A 19,850-nucleotide genomic window follows, 5' to 3' on the forward strand; every position below is an offset into this window, starting at 1 on the left:
AGAGACAAGACTGTCACAGGGCGGAACATCTTCCTCCTCTTCATCAGACACCTCTGTGGGGTTGGACCCCTCCAAACGTCACAGTTCGCTCAGGTTTACCCTGCTGCCTGGCGCAGCCACCTCTCCTCCCCTCCTGCTCAGCACCGGCGCGCAGACAGGAACACGGCATCACTTTCCAGTCCCTGAGGTGCCTGTCTCTTTTTCCACTGCCTTAAGCAACAAAAATCTACAAACAGGGACCTGCTGGGCATGAAAAATGTGATCCAAGCTGCTCTGGGAAGGGAGATGCCACCATGCAGCTGGGAAGATCAGCCCAGGTCACCCCAGAGCAGGGGAGCAAATGGCAAAAATTCATAAGAAAAAAAAATTATCCTGACCAGTTAAGCATCAGAAAAGGTACATGGGATGGCAGAAAAGCCCTGTGCCCCACCTCCGGCAGGTACCCAGGGAGAGCGTGCAGAAACGGCGACGCGCAGTGCTGACAGCCCAGAATATGCTCCCTCCCTTCAGAAACCGGCAGATTAGGGAGCTCCGAAGTCACAGTGGATGCCTTGATACCGCTCACCCTTGCTGGCTCCCTCCCACGAATTTGCCCGCTCCCCTTCTGCACACGTGTAAGCTCCTGGTGTCCACACACCCCCACTTCCAGACCCCCCAGCATCTCCCCGTCCCCAGTTTCTTGGGACAGCCCACACCAAGAGCAGCGGTGGGGCCCATCCCCAAAAGCCCGCCCACCCCCGTTACACCTCCCTGCAGCCGTGGGATCTGTCGTGCCCCAGGCAGGGAGCAGGGGGCGGCCCCAGCCGAGCAGGAGGGTGCTGCCCACCCAGCAGGGTCTTCTTCAGCTCCTCACCTCCCCCACCCTCCCCCAAAGAGGATTTTTAGGCTGAAGGGAGCCAAGCCGGCGAGAGCTGGCCTCGGCTGCCACCTAGCAGTGACCCGGCAGCAGCAGGGACAGGGTGACTGCTCCTCCAGCCCATCGGCCCCCACCGCAGCCGGGGACAGGCAGGGAGGACGTGGGGGGGGGTGTCTCCTCGGGACACCCCACCCCAGCCCCAGTTCTCACCTCCCCAAACCCAAAAGGGGATGGCGTCAGGGAGAAGCGCTGCCTCACCCAGACAGCTCTGAGCAGCCACAGTTCTGTTCCAGTTGACCCCGACGTGAGGTGACAAACGCGTGCGGTGCCACCCCCGGCCTGCACATGGGACCAGAGAAGTCAGGCACCCTCTGAGCCTCCCCGCGGGTTCTACAGCCCCTGCTCGAGCCACAGCTCCGTATCTCTGTGCCTCTGCAACGTGTAGTCATTTCCTAACGAGCCCAAGATTTTCTTCCTCCCTCTCTCTCTTTTAGTCCTTTCACATCCAAACCCACTCCTAACTGCTGAAATTAAAATAGTCGTAGAATCACTGAAAGGTTTGGGTTGGAAGAGAGCTTTAACGACCTAGTCCAATCACACTTCTTATGGTGGGCTTTTATTCAGTCCAGTATTAATGTTAAATGCTATCTTGAGCTTTTCTTGGTGGCCTGCAGCGAAGCATACCTCTGGCATGTTTGCAGGTGGGCACAGGGCGGCCCTCGAAGCCCCCAAAGATCTGAGGGAACAGTCTAGGCACCAGCAAGCCAGCAGAACGCCAGCACTCACAACCAGGACACTTGTACTTTCACAGCTCTTCTCTGCGTTAGACTTAAGCCCAAGAGGATTTCTTGCCACAGCAAGGAGCTACATAAACAAGGCCAGCATCACGCTTCAAGCTTCCTCTCACTGGGTTCTTTACAGATTTATTTAATTCAGTGCCTGTAACATGGGATTCCTGACACTTCATACATGTGGCATCCTAATTCACCAACAAATCAGAGCACCTTCTTGGGGAAGGAGGTTTCATTTTGCAAGTTACCAGCGCTTCCAGGGATTGAGGCCTGAGCTGGGATACAACCAGCTCTCTCTCCTAACAGCAGCGTGTGTAGAGCATCCACTGTGTTAAAAACCAAAACCATCTCCCCCACCCAATACCAAAACTTACCGAGTACTGAAGGAGGGAGGGACAGGTAGCCAGTTTCCCTCTCCTAAACTTAGAAGATATATAACACAATGTGACACTCAGGTGTTTTCCTGAAACATTACATTAAAGAGCAATAAATCAGTACAACAAAACAAAATATTTTCCTGAAAGTAAAAGTAACATCCCATGTACTGGGCACATCTATAGAAGATGTCAGACTAGGTTTTTCAAGGGATTAAATGTTCCTGAACAAAGAAAATGACAGCATGGTCATACAGAAGGCCTTTGCTGCTCGAGGCAACCTTCCCTGGCAGCTGCTTCATCTTCTCCCCTCTTTTCACACCTTCTTTCTCAGGCTGGGGAGCCATTGGAAGTAGTCACTGGAAGTGGCTAAGCGTGCAGCTGCCACCACTGCAGACAGTGTGGTAGGAGGGACATACAGTTTCCAAGACGGCCCTTGGTCATACAGCCCACGGGCAGCACACAGGCCAACTGCAAGACTCCCGGGAAGGTCTTTATTCTTCATTTTCTCTTCATCTGCATAAGGAGGGAACACAGAAAAGAAAGACGGTATCTACACTGGCAATTCTAAGAGCTCCAGTTTAAAAACCCTTTTGCCTAGGCTTCACGAGGTCATGGCAAGAGGACTTTCTACTGCACACCTATCTGATGAGCCTGGCATGGTATAATCCAAGAAAGAGCCTCTCTCTCTCCTCCCAGTGCTCACCACCATTTCCCCAGAGGCAGGCAAATCAGACATGAATTGAGTAGCCCCTGCCTGGAGAACTGGGCCTCCACTCCAGACAGACAGCAGACAGCTCTGTTCCAAGGCACAAACTGGCACTGCCTTTGGCAAGTCACTTGATCTACTTCGTAAATCAAGCAGCTCTCGAATGGGTGTTGTAAATACTTTCACCATTGGAAAGATGGAAGACTGACACCCACGCAGGGACCTTATGAGATTTAAAAAAATGCTTTTGCCCCTTTCAGTTGGGAGATGGAGAGACTCTCAGTATGAAATAAACACAGGCTAACTTATGGAGCAGAGAAACAAAGACTTCTGCATGAAAGCAGCAGCAGTCTTGAAAAGACAAAAAGAAATAATCTTCAATTCATTTGTTCCCATTAAGCATTTAGAAACCCATTTTGCTGCACAAAGGTCAAACCAATGTACTGCATCCAGCTATTTGTTATTGTTGCATCTCCATCCCAAGAAACACCAACATTTTCATCTGTTCTAGCAAAGTAGCAGCACCGGTCTTAGGACAGCCAACAGTGACTGCAAGACTCATAGCACAGTAACAGACTGCTCAGCCTGCTGCTGTGTTAACTTTTACTGACAAATCTATTCGTACCGTTACGGTTGTCCAGTATAAATGGCATTGCCATAAGCAGAACAGAGGGATGTACAGCTTCACGAAGTTGGGCCTTGTTGGAAAATCTTTCTATCTGATCTGTGTCATCTTGGCTCTTTTCTGCTGGTTGTCTGGCGCAGATAAAGGCCGTATAGAAGTCTTCCACTGACTTGAATAAGACAGCAGGCAGTGAAGACTCTCCAAGAACATGAGGTGCCTGCAAATGTATTCAAAAAACTCAGGAGAGGGTATGATTAGTGCACACTCCCTCTGTTCATTAGCTGCCTTAATCTTTATTATCTCTTAAAGTTCACAAAGAACTGAAATGTCAGCAACTGGATGATTTAAAAAACAATATAAGAAAAAAACCCCAAACAACCAAAAACTAGTTATTCACAACCTTGGCCAAAGGGCAGCTTTTCCTGCACAGCAAGCTGAAAAGTGACATTATTACAAGATACAAATCACCATGTCTTAGGAAAGAATAACAGCTGGCTCATCTCTCAGCAGCCCCACGCTGAACAAATGATGAGAGGGACAGAGGGAGTTTCTGCAAGGGAGCAGGAACAGAGTCAGAGGAAGTCCCTCTGCATTTTTCCTTAAAAATACAAATGAAACTTAAGTTTCAGGGATGATCACCCATGTCTCAGCCACAGACAGGCTATGTTTGTACTAAAGCCAATGTTTGTATTTGTTAACTCAGTATGGAGGAGAAAAATTGTGAAACTACAGACAAGCAGCAATTCACCTTGCCCAACTGTAGCTGTTAAAAAATTAGGTGCTTGCTCTCTAGGTTTCTTCTGTTGTCCAGGCAGCAGAAGAAAGGCATCCATCTTTAGAAGGAGTGAATCATCATCCAGAAGTGCTTCACCCATTTGTGAGAGTGTTTAGAGGATTAGCCCAGAACAAACCAATTGGTTTTACACAAGCAGATTTAAGCAGTTTAAATTGTCCCTCACAAGTGAACCATGAGGCACTTCTGAAGCAGCGAGGACAGCTACGTGGCTGGGCAGCAGGAAGTCAGTGCTGACAGGATGCCAAGACAGAATTTGACAGGCATCACTGGAGTCTAATTAACCAGCTACTCAGCTTGATACCACCATTCCACTGAAAACCTCTGCCTCACAAGTATTAAAAAAAATACTGTGTTAGGTATGTTAGGACAAGAACAAGATTGGAAGAGGATTATCTCCTCTTGCCACCCACGCTATCCTTGTTGGCAGACAGGCAGTGTCACTGCCACTCCAGAACAAAGCAGAAACAGACAGCGTGCAAGGGTGGACATAAAAACGTCTGCTGGCACTGGGAAAAGCTGGGATGGAAAGAATTATAACAGGAGACTGTTCAGTTTACAGAAGAAGCAAATGAGAACAGATATCCAGTATCAACTCTTCCTTCTGATTTACACAATTAAGAACACCACCACTGAAAAGGTAATCATGGGCAGTGAAAACTGAAAAGGAGGGAATACCATTTAGTGATGCTGCAAGTGCCACAAAACCCTGAGGTCAGGAGATGAGCAGGAATCAGAGAAAGGAAATCCTCCTGTCTGTCCTCATAACTAGCTGACTGGTGCCTTTTTTCTCGCCCTGACAGCTGTAGGCAGGATTATTTTTTCATCCCACAGTCTTCCTCAATAGAAATTCTTGTCACTTCTTCTAAAGACTGTAACAGGGATCACAGCCAGGGACACAAGACTTTTCTGATCCAGCTAGGAAACTCCGGTGCTTTGAAACTCACATAGTTTAATACTTGCAGGGGAGCATTTAAGTCATCTCACAAGGACCCTATAGCTATCTACCTACTTGCTTCCATCTCATCTAATCTCATCGTACTTTAGCCCTGCACTTGCTACCAGAATCTTTCCTCTTCGCCCACTCTCTCAAAGTCTCTTTTCCCAGCTTACTTTCTCTCCACGCCTTTCAGGTAACATCCCTCAGACACACTGATTCTTCCAGTGCTGCTCTAGACTATCTGAGAACCAACTTCCCCCTCATCCTTCTAGAAAGAGTTAACTGTATAACTCTTGTAATAAGCAAGAGAAACTGTAACTCTAGAAAGGCATACTCACATTTCCAGCTCTGCACTGCCTTCTGGGTCTCAACAAATCCTGAGTGATACTGGCTCCCTGCTGAACCCAGAGCACAGTGTTTGCAAAATGCCACGCTGCAGGCCCTGCTAGACTCATCATCAACTACTACTTAAGAAGCAATCTCACAACACCAGCACCACACAATGCCTCAAAGCACAGCCTAAAACGCAGCCCTTCCAAACACACCCTCCTAACTCGGGAAGAGGAAGACTCTGCATGGCCCAGAGCAGCCCCACAATAACTCCCAGTAACCCTCTGGACTGTGAATGCAGGGGAAATAGAGGAATGAAGAAGGGCCATGTTTGATCTATAAAGTGCTCAAACAGTCTTGTTTCCACACCACCTTGATGTGTCAGTGAAGGCCTAGTGAATCACCAATAACACCAGAAACAGGAAAGAGCAAAATGTATAGCTCTGAGTCCATGCTAACAGCCAGTTCTTTCTTTGCCAGTCACTTTTAAAAAAAACCAACCAAACATGTCAAAGCAATCAAATGGTTATTCAAATAATCTAAAACCAAGAACAACCCCTCTTCACAGCAATAGCTGAGAGAAATGCCCTTACCTTAACCACTGCCATAAGCTCTGTAGAAGTTTTGTTTGTATCCTCCTGTCCAAGTTCAGGGTCTTGGTCTGCTGTTCTTGTCATGCTCGCTTCATCCAAAAGTGGCCACACATCCCATATTTCCTTCTTAGTAGACAGGTGTAGTTGCTAAGGAGATGGACAAACCAGGAAAAAGTATAGCTAGCATGGGTAGAAGAAAGCAGGACACACTGGAGTGAATTACAGAGCCATCAGATGATAACACTTGGGAGATTAACTGAGAGAGAAATGCCAAGGAGCTTTCCTGTTCTGCTCAGAGTTTTAACATTTCTATCCGGAGAAGTCTGGGCTAAGTAGAAAGGACAGAAAGAACATGGAAGGACAGGAAATAATGTGACCAAGAAACTAACTGTGATTTTGACTCCTCTCCTCCACAGTAAAACTTATCACTTGGGAAGTACAGTTTTATTCAAACAGTATTTTCTGGTTATTGCTTGCTGCCTTTAAGAAATTTTACCATGGATAAGTGTCTTAATGTAGCAGAGCTGATACAACACAGTGTCCAGCCATTCTGCACTTAAGGGGGGGGGGGGGGGGAGTCGTTAATCCTGACTAGGCAAATCTAAGATTGGACAAGGCAAAGGGAGTTACCCACTGCTTAAAAGGAGTTGCCAGAAAATGCTACCTAACTGTAACAAGTGTTGTATTAGACACATTTCATTCCAGTTCAAAACACTTTGAGCCATTTCATAACAGTCACCGATGTTCATGTTAGTGATGCACTCAGGAAGAGAAGGAAACATTTTTGACAGCTAAACAGAACAGCAGAGAAGGAAACATTTAGTCTTACACAATGAGATCTAGAGGACCGTGGTTTCTGGAAAAGGATTCTAATAAGACTCTTGAAATCAGACGTAAGAAAACCTGGAAGCATTTACACTCCTCTAGTCTCCCAATCACCAGCTACATCTGACATTTACAGAAATGGATCTTGCTACAGTTAACTAGTTAGGGTACTCTCCAGATTTTTTCCATTAAAAAAAATAAATCACAGTAAACTCAGATTTGCAGTCTTCGTCACACTAATTTCTTCCACATACCTAAAGCTCCTGGTTTGCGTCCTTCAGTTCAGATGATGTATCAACAGTGCACAGACATTACTATCCAAGATATACAGCTTATTTAGAGCTTCTCTATCACAGAATTGCAGTTGGCTAAAACAAAACCTAGGTAAAATGACTGCTTTACAGGCTACGAACATTGCACTAGCTTTTATTTGAGAAATGTCAGAAAAGCAGCCTCAGAGCAGGCCCACAGCTGAACACTTCAACAGCTGACACTTACTTGAGAGGTGCTTTGGCCCCTGTAGTAAAGTGTGTCATTAAAATACTACCATTTAAATAACACAGAAAAGTAGAGCGAGAGAGTAGACAAGTGTTCCTGGCGTTTCTAACAGTACCACAGTAGTTTGCCCTTAAGACCTGGGTTTTAAGGTAACAAGCCGTAGTTGTATACGGTAGCCTAACCCCCTGCAACAACCAGGATTGCAAATCGCTTGCTTATTCTAAACTTACCTGAAAGACCTTTAATGGAAATAATATACCACTAGTTCTTCTGGTCTTTTCCCACATTGAAATGATACCCTGAGTTATTACACATCCTTTGCCAAACCCGAGATGTGAGAGGGAAAACAAACCACTTCTTGGCTCCTGGGGGTGCAAAACATGAAAGTGCTACATCAAACTGATCTAGAGGATCTGGAACTGGTCTAAGTTCTCAGAGTCCATTCTCTCTCCAGCTGAAAAATTATGGTGCATGAGGGAGGTTACAGAAATCACTGAGCACAGACTCCCTGAAGCCTGCAAAGGGATCAGAGGACAAGCAGCTAGAGATGCTTTTATGGTGCACACTTTTATATCGTGGTTCCTCTTGCTTTTTAAAGAAGTGAAAAACAAGTCTTCAAAATACCCAACCAACTCCACAAAAAACCTGCACGGGACTAAACCATTACATGTCTACTGACCCCTGGAGCCAATTTCACTGAATGATAGCTACACCACAGCTGAACTCCCACCTGGTCACACAGTTCATCCTCACCCAGCGCTGAGGTTGCTATTTCACTATCTGCAGCTAGAGATTCCTGCTGCAAGCAAATGTCTGGGTCCACCGGTTCAGCATTCTCCTGCTTTCCACTGGGCTGAACGTACAAGGCTGAAGGATTCAGTTCCTCGAATTCCTAGGAACAAACAAAAAAACCACCCAGTATAGTCAAGAAAACCATGTTGTAACTACCACAAAGAATAAAAAGGATTCAGGAAATTCCTAATAAGGTTTATGAGGAAGCACACCACCCACAAGTTAGGTGCAAATGCTGGCGGGAATTGTCTTAACCATAAAAACCAACTCCTCTCCCTCCAGCAATAAGTAACTCAGCAATACCCTCCCTCCTCCCAAAATTGGACACACCCAAAAATACAATCCTAGGGTCTAATCCTGCCAAAACATGCATTCTGCATCTATTGAATAAAACAAGATACAAGCTCCAGGCTGTAAAGCCTGACTTTCTGCTGAGATACAATATCATGGCAGTACCTTTCTAAGGGTTTTCGTATCCACGTGGTTCTTACTGAAACTGAGCCGAGACATTCAGATAACAACACAGATGGGCCTAAATCGTAAATGCTCTCTGCGCTGGCTTACAACTTGAATGTCTGTCCAAGGCACAATGTGCAATCTATCATGGTTACGTTGTACTTTTCACTGGCAAAGTAAGAGACTTTTTAAACCAAGACCATTTCCATAATTCAGTTTGTTAACGGCAAAACCAATCCTCAATGCCTAGGGTAGACAAGGCCAAAATAATTTATTCAACTATCCTGTTCCTCACTCAACTGACTTAAAGTAGTGCTACATAGCGGCAGGGGCAGACAATAAAACCTAATCAACTTGCTCTCATTAATTGTTTGGATGAATCTGGGGCCTCAACTTATGACTAACAAAACTGGCTGAATTAACAATGGGTAGTGAAGTAACTGACACATCTCTTAACAGCCTCTCAATTCCAGCTCAGTTTGGCCTTATGCTCAGAACATCCATAGCTATTTTACTTTTTCATGTTATTTATACAAGCTGTGTGTCAGCTCCCGATGAATCTGTAATACTAGCAAGCTAAGGATGAAAATAATTCATTCTACTGAACCAGAACATCTCTGCTGCATCGTCAGATTCCACCTTACAAAAAAGCCAGCTCTCACCATAGAGTCAGACACTGTGGGATGCAGTCACAAAACAGTAAGTTACAGGAAAGCAGGGAATACTAGTATTGCTTTTCACAAAACTACTTGCTTCAAGCTAAAGATCTTCCTATTACACGTGCCCAATCGATCCTTTCCCTGCCCTCCCTTTCAGCAGCACACTCCTTCCTCCTCACCTGCGAAGGGAGGTTCTCTCTGCAGACACGAGCGCATCCCCCATCCTGCAAGACACAGTGGAAGTAGACATCCTCTTCGGTGGACGTGTCACACAGGAAGAGATACAAAATGCCATTCACATACTCATCCACGATGCCCACAAGAAGCTTGGAGCTACACAGCTCCTTGAATAGCAGAGTTGCTGCACTGGACCATGTACCCTGGAGAAGAAACAGGAAGGTAAAGTTCCTATGAACAGAACAACATCCACCGCCTGCGACTTTCCCTTGTGGGCATTTGTCAGAAAGGCAATTAAGCTATGTCTATTAGGCTAGGGAGACAAATACAGCAGTTAGGCAGACAGGCTTCGCAGCACAGAATGAAATCTAGCTACCCAAAGCCCAAAAAGCCCCCCTTTCACCCTAAATACCTTTTTCCAAACATGGTTCGATGGCATTCACCAGTGATTTTATCACAATTGCCTAAAATACAGTTATTTGGGTTTTGTTTTTAATTCCTGGAATCATATGATTATAAATGTTAAAAGTGTCAGAAGTTTTTAAGGAGCTGCTAAGCCTCATTGCAATGAAAACTGATTCTTTAAGCCTCAAAAAACTGCGGAAATAACTTTTAAAATAATATCTTTAAAACACAGAAGCAGCAACTCTGCTCACATGCCTTACTTCAGAGACTGTATTTCTCAGGCTTCTTGACCAAGAGGTTTCCCAGCACAGAGGAACTTTCTTACGACTTCTATAATTCTTTGTCTACACTGTTGCATCAAACCATCTCACTTAAAGCTCTGTCACTGAAGAATTTTTTTAGATCAGAGAGCTGGAGCTACCAAGGCTTCAGAAGGACTCTGGAAAACTACTGGCAGGGGAAGAAACAAGTTTGTGCAGCAATACAAGCAAGAATACTCCGATCACAAGGAAAACAGTAGAAGGGAAATCATTTGCAGAGATAAGAGTCTTAAGCAGTCATCCTCTGCTGAACATTAACAGCAGCAATTCTGCTGTAAACATCAATAGAACCTGAATTAATCCAAATGTTTGCTCTTTATCAGGAGAAAAAACCAACCTCTACTTTATAGCTCTCATATATATGTCAATAAATGAAACTGCATGTGAACACATACCTCCACGGGCTTTACCCATGCCAAGGAACATGGGATTGCCTGAGCAGGGAACTTCAGGTAGCACCACCTACAATACAAAACAAAGCCATCACCATTAAAGAAAGAAAAAGAAAATTAAAAAAGGCAAAACCAGGCAGAAGAGCAGAACTTCCTCCTCTTCTGGGTTTTAAAATCAGCTTAGAATACAGGCACAGATATTGGATTTTGTACTTACTACTGAAACCCAACAGCAGCTTTTGAAAACACTCCATAGCCAGAGATTGGGCACAGCAAAACCAGCAGCAACAACTTAAGCCTTCCTTTGCCCAAGCACCTTCCCATCAAAACCCCTCATGATTACAAAGTTATGGACAGAGTACAATGACTTTTGAACCAAAGAATGCAAATGGCCAGGTATAAAAAGAGGCAAATGAGGGGGAAGAAGCAAATATGGAAAAGGTACTGAATTGCAGAGAACAGCTACCTTTGACACTGCAAACACATCCCACCTGGACTAATGTTTATTCAGGATGCCTACATCCATTCACAGAACCCTGGAAGGGTCATGGAGCTTGCCCCAAAGTAGCAGAAAGAGGAAACACTGAGGAGCGACGGCAGCAATAAGAAAGGATTTAGACCAGAGTCCCTGTGAGGGAATGATAGACAAGGCTGATGAGCAAAGGGCCCAGAGCGATCAGCAAAGCAGGTCTTAAATGTCACCTCAAGCATTAGCATGTAAGCAAGGAAATGCCTGCAAGGCACCATTACGAAATAAAACCCAAGATCCTTTCTGGGAAACTACATGCCGAGATATCTTTCTGAAGAAAGACAGGCCAGCCAGCCTCATCTTGATCGCTGGGAAGGAGAATTAATCCTGGGAACCGTTTCCAGGCCCACGAAGGACAAGAAGGTGACTGGGAGTAGCCAGCACGGATTCACCAAGGTGAAGTCATGCTTAACCAGCCTGACTACCTTCTACAATGACACAACTGGCTTGGTAGGTGAGGGGAGAGCAGTGGCTATTGTTTACCCTGACTTCTGTCAGGCTTTTGGCACCGTGTCCTGCAAGATACTCACAGAGAAGCTAATGAAGTATGGGCTGGATGAATAAACAGGGAGGTAGATAGAGAACTGATTGAAGGGCCAGGCCCAGAGAGTGATCAGTGGTCGTGATCAGTCTAGTTGGAGGCCACAAACTAGTGGTGTACCCCACCCAGTCAATGCTGCATCCAATATTGTTCAACATCTTCATTAACAATCTGGATGATGGAGGAAAAGTCTACCCTCAGCAACACTGCTGATGATACAAAACTGGGAGGAGTGACCGATACACCAGAGGGTCACACCACCATTCAGAGGGACCTCAACAGGACAGAGAAATGGGCAGACAGGAGCCTCATGAAGTTCAACAAAGACTCGCACTTGGGGAGGAACACCACCATGCACCATGATATGCTAGGGGCTGACCAGCTGGAAAGCAGAGTTTTTACCATGAGGGTGACCAAGCAGTGGGACAGGTTGGCCAGAGAGGCTGCAGAGTCTCCACCCTTGGAGACATTCAAAACCTGTCTCGACATGGTCCTGGGCAGTCTGCTCTGGGAGGGAGGTTGGACAGGATGACCTCCAGAGGTCTCTTCCACCCTCACCCATTCTGCAATTGTCACCTATGTGTAATTTACTTACTTGAGGAATCTCAGCCGAGACTTTTGGACAATTTTGAGGTTTCCATAATCTGGGTAGAACACCTCTACTTCTTTATCATTGACTACACAGTGGATGACAACACGGTACCACCATTCTGAGTCAGTTACGCAGCAAAGCTGTCCAGGTTGTACTGAAGATTCAGGCATGATATAACGATCAGAAACAAGTTTATTTGAGTAACACTGTCTGCAAAAGACCATAAAGAGAAACTGTGCTTGGTAGGATGCAGGAGATGAACACAAAATAAACAGGGCTTCGTATAGTTCCTGATTTCTCAAAGTTCCCATGGTATTGTTACTCAGGAATTGTTTTAATAGATTCTTTACATCTCTGTTCTGCGACACTTAAACTGAAATGACCATAAAAAATGCCAACCCAAACTTTTAAAGTTTGAATTATATTCTTGGGGTCACACAAAAAGATGATTAACGGGGATTAATCAGAGACTAAAGACAGTCTTTCTAGTCATTAATTTTTAACATTACCTTGACATGTCGGTACTTCTTTAAACCAGGTTCTGGAGTACTGACTCACAGAGGATCTGTATACAGAGGCTGCAATCACTTACATGTGCCCCACAGACATCAAGCAATTACTCTGGCACACAATTAACAGCAACTGCAGCACTGTTGTGGTGGAATAGTATCCCAAATGCATAATGTAACTGACACAGACACTGATGGGGTTTTGCTTTCAAATATAGGTATGACAAAGGCCTAGTACCTGTGCTTTTTGGAAAGCACTGGAGATGGAAGTAAAAGCCTTAACTGAGCACATTAGCAACAATAGCACAGACAATAGAGAGGTGCAAAGGAACGCTAATAAGTTCCTCTCCATAACCTTTCCAGGCTGTTAAAGTTTAGGACTGTCTAGGACACAGCCAAACTACCATGAAATGCTATTAATCGTACTTACTGCTTGCTAGTTAAAAGGAACAGGTAAGCATTATGAGTATGTGTTTCAGTACAGCACTGGCATCTCCATTTCAAGTAATCAAGCCAGCAGTGCCCATCACTAACAGCTGGGTGCCCTGCTCCCTCGGCACAAACACACACACAGTGCATAGTAATAGTGAATCAGCACAGCACGTCCGCACCTCATCTCAAACATCATATCCTGCAGTTTATCAGATGTTTCCCTGCTGCAGATGTGGATGTAGAATTGGCTAGGAGAGATGATGAATTCCACAGAGACTCCCACCAGGCACCTTCTCTCCAGTGGTGGTAAACTGCAAAGGCTTTTGTCCTGAACAGCATCTGGAGGGATTTCTGGAGTCATTATCAACTTGTCTAGCAGGGACTGCTCCAAATCTTGAAGCTACAAAGGGATAAGAGGAAGGTGGCACTCACATGTCTTGTCATGCACTGAATACACATAACTGGCCTTTCCATTAAGGTAAAAAAACGTTCTGCTCTCCTGGGGACCTGTGAATTACTGATTATCAGAGAATCCCAACAAACTGGCAAACTTGGATTAAAACTTTCCCTGTGATAGCAGCCTTCATTTTCATGCTCTCTCTTCCTTCCCTCCAGTGTGAAGAGGGGTACAACAAAAATACCTTGCTCGTATTCTTGCAAGGAATAAAGGAGAGGAATTGAAGTCTTGTCACACATTTAGACAAACGTATTGAATGGCTATGGCTAAAACAAAACAAAAACCCGCACCATAAAAACCCAAACCAAACACAACCCACCTGTTTGTTGGATTTTACCCAAAAGATGCTATTTCTATATTCCACGACCATGAAAGGGTACATGACTGAACCAACAAAACTCTTAATCTGAAAATGTTTCAAAAGTGACAGAAGGCACAAATACATCTCACTTTCACACTAGAGCTATTTCCCCAAGGATAAACACAAACAAAACCTACAAATTGTGTATTTTCTCACTCTAGACAAATTATACAAAAGAATAATTTTGCATTATTCTTTAACTACTAAAACCATTATTTCTCTTGAACTAGTGTGGATGGGAACCTTAATCAGACATCAGCTACCTTCACTGCCTCAAGAGCTTTCTTTTGTGCCAAACCCCAGCACTCCTTCAATGATCAGAACTCAAAACTGTTTCAGTTTTACTCATCATGAATATGCTACAAGTTATCACTGTATTAGACACCAGGCAATGTATGGGAAGTTTGTCTGCCAGCACACCCCTGTTGTTTATATGGCTAAATTCAACCACAAACAATGGGGTTTTGCAATACTGGCTCTTTTAACTGTGTTTAAAACCAGCACATAAGAGTCTCTCCTTCCACAGACTGAGCAAGGGCTAATGCCCTTGGATTTTTTTTTCCCGAGTTAAAAATTTTGACTAAAATATTGAGTTAAACAGTGGAGTTAATATTTTTGAGTTAAAAAGCAACCGAGGGAGTTCTTGCCTGAGCAGCAGCATCACCTCTAAAACCCCCTTGTGTTTCATGGATTTCCTCTAAGAATTGCCTGTGAATAGCAGCATTTCTAAGGGCCAGTTTTGCCCTGAGAATGCTCTTCGTATCAGACTGTTAAGGGCACAAATGATCTGTATCATATAGCTCAAACACTGGTGGTGACAACTGACATTTCTTTGAAAGACATAGAAGACATCTACTTAAAAACGTGTTCACAAAAGCAGCAACAAAAGGATAAACCAAGAGAACACACTACAAAACTAGGCTTACAAGAGGTATGGCTTACAAGACTGGCTAACTCCTCGCCCTAAGCTGAACTGGCAGCCGTCAGATGGTGTGGATGACATCCTTTCCTCTGCTCAGGGCAATGAGAAAAAGCTGCTGAGAGCAGCAGCTCTATATACTTCAGCCTTCTCAGGGCTGAGCAGATTGACTCAGCCCTTTTCCCTCATAACAATTCCACTATTAGTCTCTTGTAACCGGATACTTGGATACCTTGCAGCAGAGTAACTATCAGTTTGCATCTTTCCCCTCCACCTTGCGGCATCCTTATGAAAAAGTGTTCACCGTATACCCAAACTAACACATTCCAACCTGCCTTCCTCCTCTTTAGAGCATTTTTTAAATAAAATGGCAAACTTGGTGTTTCATGACAAACACTAGTTGTACAAACACCCTCCAAGACTTACCCTGCAAGGACCTTTAAACAGGCTTCCTCTGTAATAAGCAAGAACAAGTATCTGGGGCTACCTGGACCATATTCCCCCTTTCTCATCCTTCCCACAAGTTTAATCTAGGGGAATTCCCTGTGGACTTCATCACACCAAAACCAAATTTTTTCTTTCAAGGATCAGAACAGCCTGCCCAAAATCTCTAAAGGGTATGTTTTATGAAGTGCCATGCAAAGCCCAGGCTTCCAAGTTCATTAGTACACAAAACACCAAAGTCAGGAAGAATTCCTAGGACCCTTTCCCTACCTATGTGCTCCAACTGTGCAGTTGCATACAGCCACAAGACAAGCTTGGCAGAGGGAATAACTCTCAGTAGGAGGATTTTCCCAAGAAGGCCTAAAGATGCTCAAAAGAAAAAAAAAAAAAGGAGGGGGGACAAAAAATTCTCCCAATCCAGTTTGGCAGTTCAGAGCCTCTGTACTGTTCTTCTCCATCCCTTTCTAAAAATACAGTGCTAAACAAACAAAATCAAAATTTTCAAAGTCCAACCAAATAGCAGAGCTGAGACTGCAGGAATTAAGGTTTCTGAGAACCACTGCCCAGCTCTGCTAGACACTCAAGCCCTGACTACTGCAGCAGGGGAAATTTCCACACAGCTGGCCTCAGATTAAGTTATTTAAGTCCAGTTTCAAGAAAGCACACCAAAATGTATCACCACTCTTATCAGGGAGCAAGCTTATACCTAACTGACCTCAGATGATGTGCAACATAGTTCTCAAGACCAGCAAGAAACCAGAAAAAGACCTAGTTTGGATGGCATATAAAGCTACATACCAGGTCAGTATGAGTCTGTCACCTCCAGACTCATCTGAAAACAGCTACAAAAATTTTTGGAAGCAGCAGTTCATCAACACCACAAATAAAAGCAGTAAAAAAGAAAAAAAATTATTAACCCCTGGATTAAGACATGAAAAAGCTACAGATTGCTTGTCCAGCCGCTTACTTGTTTGAGGCCATCACCCAAATCTACCGCTTGTGTTTCCACTGGCTCAGACTTCTCTTCTGCTGTCAGGCAGAAGTTCTCTGTCCCCTGGCTGGGGGGCTTCTCAACTGCAGGTACTGCTGCAAAGACATTAATCTGGCTGTTAATTCTTTGTTGGACTAATGCAGTGTTACATATTAAGTACAAAGAGAAGACATCTGAAAATGAAAGTCTGAAAGCACTGGTGCTGTTTTCCTCATCTCTTGGAGCATTCAGAGTCACCACAGGCACACAGCTTCACTTGAGAGGCTTCCTTCACTGTATTAGTAAAAGAAACCAAACCAAAACACACTTGCTCTTGTAAGCATGCTAAGGGTTAATTGCTAGAATGATGCTAAAATGAACTCCCAGGAAAGTCAGGAATTTGGCAGGAACTGTATGTGATTTTCTGCTTTCTCTCATAGCTCCCGTTAAGGGAGCACTGAGGATGTCCACAGCCTCTTCTGTTTTGTTTTGTGGAACATCGTAGCTGTGCTGTTCAGACGAGGACTAAACCTTCAGTCTCAAAAAGTGCATTGGAAAGGCTTTACCAGCCTGCAGAACAGACATTTTTCTAGAATTACTAGAAATTCCAGTCACACACACACACATTCAAGAAGTCCATACTCTGAACAAGCTAAACGTCCCTTCTTTCACCTCACACCAAAAAATGGCGGCAACCTGCAGAAAACTTCCAGTTAAGCTCTCTGTTACCAACACAACTGCCTTGTGACAGCTGCTTCCGCAGCACCCCACCACCCTTCTGTGTCAAAACCTAGGGGAACTGGGGCTACTACAGCAGCTGGAAGCACAGTGACATTCACTTGAAACACAGCTGCTTGGCCATCGTGCTTGCGAGAGCTACATGCTTAACAACACACTCAGGAACACAGTTAAATAACACACGCCTCACCTTGTGGTACCTCTTTCTCTTTCTCACTTGCCAGGTACTTCTTCAGGGTCAGCAAGGAACCTGCTCTTGTCTGTTCAACCACAATGATATCAGACACACTTCTGAGGACATCAAACATGGATAAAAATCCATATTTTGTGTACTGGAATGCCCGGCCAAAGCGTCTGAAGAAGGCCTTATCAAAGTCCAAGAGCAAAAGCGGTGAGGAACTCAGCAGATCCTGCAGCTCAGCCTTCACTCTTGCTGGCAGGACAGGAGCTCTGCCCCTCCGAGGGAAACTCTGTGGTTTATTACAGGGAGAAGCAGCATGTGCCCTCGCAGCAACACTCTTCCGTGCCCTAGCACTTTTCCTCTGTCTGGCAACCAGTCTGGCAATCGCTTTGGTGGTCTCATCTGCAATGGCTAGAACAAAAAGAAATAAAGCTGTTAGACTACTGAAACAACGAATCATTAAAAGCTCTACACAGGCAAGTCTCCTTCCCTTTCTTTCTGCTTCCCTCCCTCATCCCTTTTCAGAAGCAGGTGTCTCCTTCAAAAGCAATCACATTAAATCGTGGCTGATTTCCAGCAGGGCAACAAGTTTTCCTCTCCTTTTGCAAACTGGCCTGAACCATTTTTAACAGCCAACAATCAATTTCCACCCTCATACCTATAAATCCAGATCCAAGTAGGAAGGTAGGTCAAATTCTTGGATACAGGACAACAAGAGGAAACCCAGCTGCTGCACATTTTGTTGGTAAAACAATAAACGGCACATTGCTCCCCTCAGCTGGAATCACAGTAAACACTCACTATAGGGCACCCACCTGCCCAGGCAAGGTCTCTCTGGAGAGCAGCCCAGGTCTTTTCCTCACTTTTAAACAACTTTTTCTTGTCCTACTGTAGCACTCAATTTCACCCCTCCTAATCAACTCTTCGCACCTGTCATTTGTTTCCACAGCTCCTCCCCAAAGAAAAGGAAAGCGTTAGGTTTTTTGATACAGACTGAACCTCCCATGGGGTCAGGTATGGAAACATTTACAGCCTTTCCTGAGGCGCCCCTTCCCTGTTTTTGGCTCCTGCAGCAGTCTGTTTACAGGAAAGGTGATGCTTACCATTTCTAGTGTACACGTAAGAAACGTTACTGTAGTTTCTGAACTAAGTGCAGAATGCAAAACATCAAAAAATAACTAGAAGCCTGTGTGCTTCTTCAGGACAAAAGAGCAGAAAAGCATTAAAAGGCAGATCAAAATACAAGAAGAAACATCAAAGACAAGAAATTAAACAGAGCTATAAGGAGAAAAAGAATAACGAGATATGTGACCAACTGCTCTGGGAATTCATCCTGCACATCCTGTTTTGGGGCATCACTTCATACCAGTATGTGGTTGCAAACAACTCCTCCATCTATAAGGAAACAAAACCTCACCTTTGAGGATAAAAGTGCCTTTCTCATAAGGACAGACTCTGACAACTTCAGGCATATTTGACACCAGCTCCAAGGTGGATTGGAAGCCCAGGTCACGTAGAGGGAGAGGTCTGCCAATCATGGCTATGTACTCCTGCTCCAGCTGCCTCGGGGTTAAGCCCTCTTTGGCAGCCACTAGCAGTGATCTCACCTCCTTCTTCAGCAACTCCATAAGCTGCACCTGCTTCGAAGTGTCCGCACTACAGGGGAGACAAAAGCAAGCAAAAGACAATTTAAAAATCTTTTAAAAATTTCAGCTCATCATTAATTTTGACTTAACCTTTATCAGATGTTTCTGCAGCTGAGGGCTGCACAAGGGTCCAACCACTGCTTGTCAGATACTCCTGCTGCAGTATCAGCAGGCTGGGGCTTCAGTCCTCTTTTTTAAAAACAAATCGTGAGTCCATTCACTTCCAAATTTCAGTACCACAGCTACTCAAATACAGGCAAAAGCCTTTTTACCACTTAGCTGCTGAAAGCTCTTGGGGGGAGAGGGCTGCAAGCCACACTCACCACAGCTACTGCCTACCAGCCCCTGTATTTCCTTGCCTGCACCCCTCGAGCTGCCACCCCCCAGCACCCCTGGTCCCCAGCCGACTCAGCCTGCATTTGCTGCCTGTCCCCGTGAGGTGACAGCCCTTCCAAGCACCGCACCCCCAAAGCCCAGCGCGCCTCCAGACCCCTGCCCCAGGGAGGGCTCTCCACACACCCTGCCGCCCCACGGAGATCCCTGCTGTCTGAGGGTCCCCCCCAGGCTCACTGCTCCTCACAGGGATCCCTGCGTCCCTAGAAACCCAGACCTCTGCCTCAGCAGGGTCACCACCCCCTGAGGAGACTCCCGTACCCCTCACCCCCAGCCCGGGACCCCGGCGGGCCGCCGCCCTCACGCACCCCGCCATCCCGCCCCGGCAGCCCCACCGCGCCTGCGCGCCGCCTTTCCCGCCTTTCCCGAGCGCGAGGGCGGGGCCGCTCCACCCCCCCTCCCCCCTCCCCTCCCGCCGCGGCCGCGGGGCCACTGTGGCGGCGGCGGCCGCGGGTCTCCCAGCGCCCTCCGCCGGGGCGGGCCGGGCTGGGCCGCTGAGGGGGCCCCGGGGCTGCCGCCTCTGCCTTCTCCTCAGTAAGAGTGTCAGGGGTGTTTTCCCTTCCAGCAGCCAAAGTTAGAGCGTCGTGGAAGAGCCGTGGGACA

The 19,850-nt window shown here is 45.7% G+C and overlaps 1 protein-coding gene across 1 annotated transcript; it reads right to left on the bottom strand.

Moving 5' to 3' along the window:
• Positions 1-1,720: 1,720 nt before the first annotated feature.
• On the bottom strand, positions 1,721-19,563 carry TDRD5 (tudor domain containing 5). The gene is made up of 12 exons (XM_037404430.1): positions 19,556-19,563; positions 18,626-18,864; positions 17,218-17,619; positions 16,287-16,405; positions 13,318-13,538; positions 12,201-12,407; positions 10,539-10,605; positions 9,421-9,621; positions 8,065-8,226; positions 6,012-6,158; positions 3,356-3,572; positions 1,721-2,537 (listed from the first exon to the last, which is right to left on the bottom strand). Exons 1-12 carry the CDS (start codon positions 19,561-19,563, stop codon positions 2,338-2,340), a joined length of 2,190 nt encoding a protein of 729 aa, XP_037260327.1. The 3' UTR covers positions 1,721-2,337.
• Between the last annotated feature and the right edge of the window lie 287 nt (positions 19,564-19,850).

This window comes from Falco rusticolus, chromosome 11, assembly GCF_015220075.1.
Source record: "Falco rusticolus isolate bFalRus1 chromosome 11, bFalRus1.pri, whole genome shotgun sequence".
NCBI classification, from domain to species: Eukaryota; Metazoa; Chordata; class Aves; order Falconiformes; family Falconidae; genus Falco; species Falco rusticolus.

Excerpts from the sequence above, each read along its gene's own strand:
- TDRD5 (XM_037404430.1), bottom strand. Across the intron at positions 10,606-12,200 it reads TCTCGGCTGAGATTCCTCAA|GTGGTGCTACCTGAAGTTCC; the intron begins GTAAGTAAATTA and ends TTTGTATTGTAG. Across the intron at positions 8,227-9,420 it reads GAGAGAACCTCCCTTCGCAG|GAATTCGAGGAACTGAATCC; the intron begins GTGAGGAGGAAG and ends GTTTGTTCCTAG.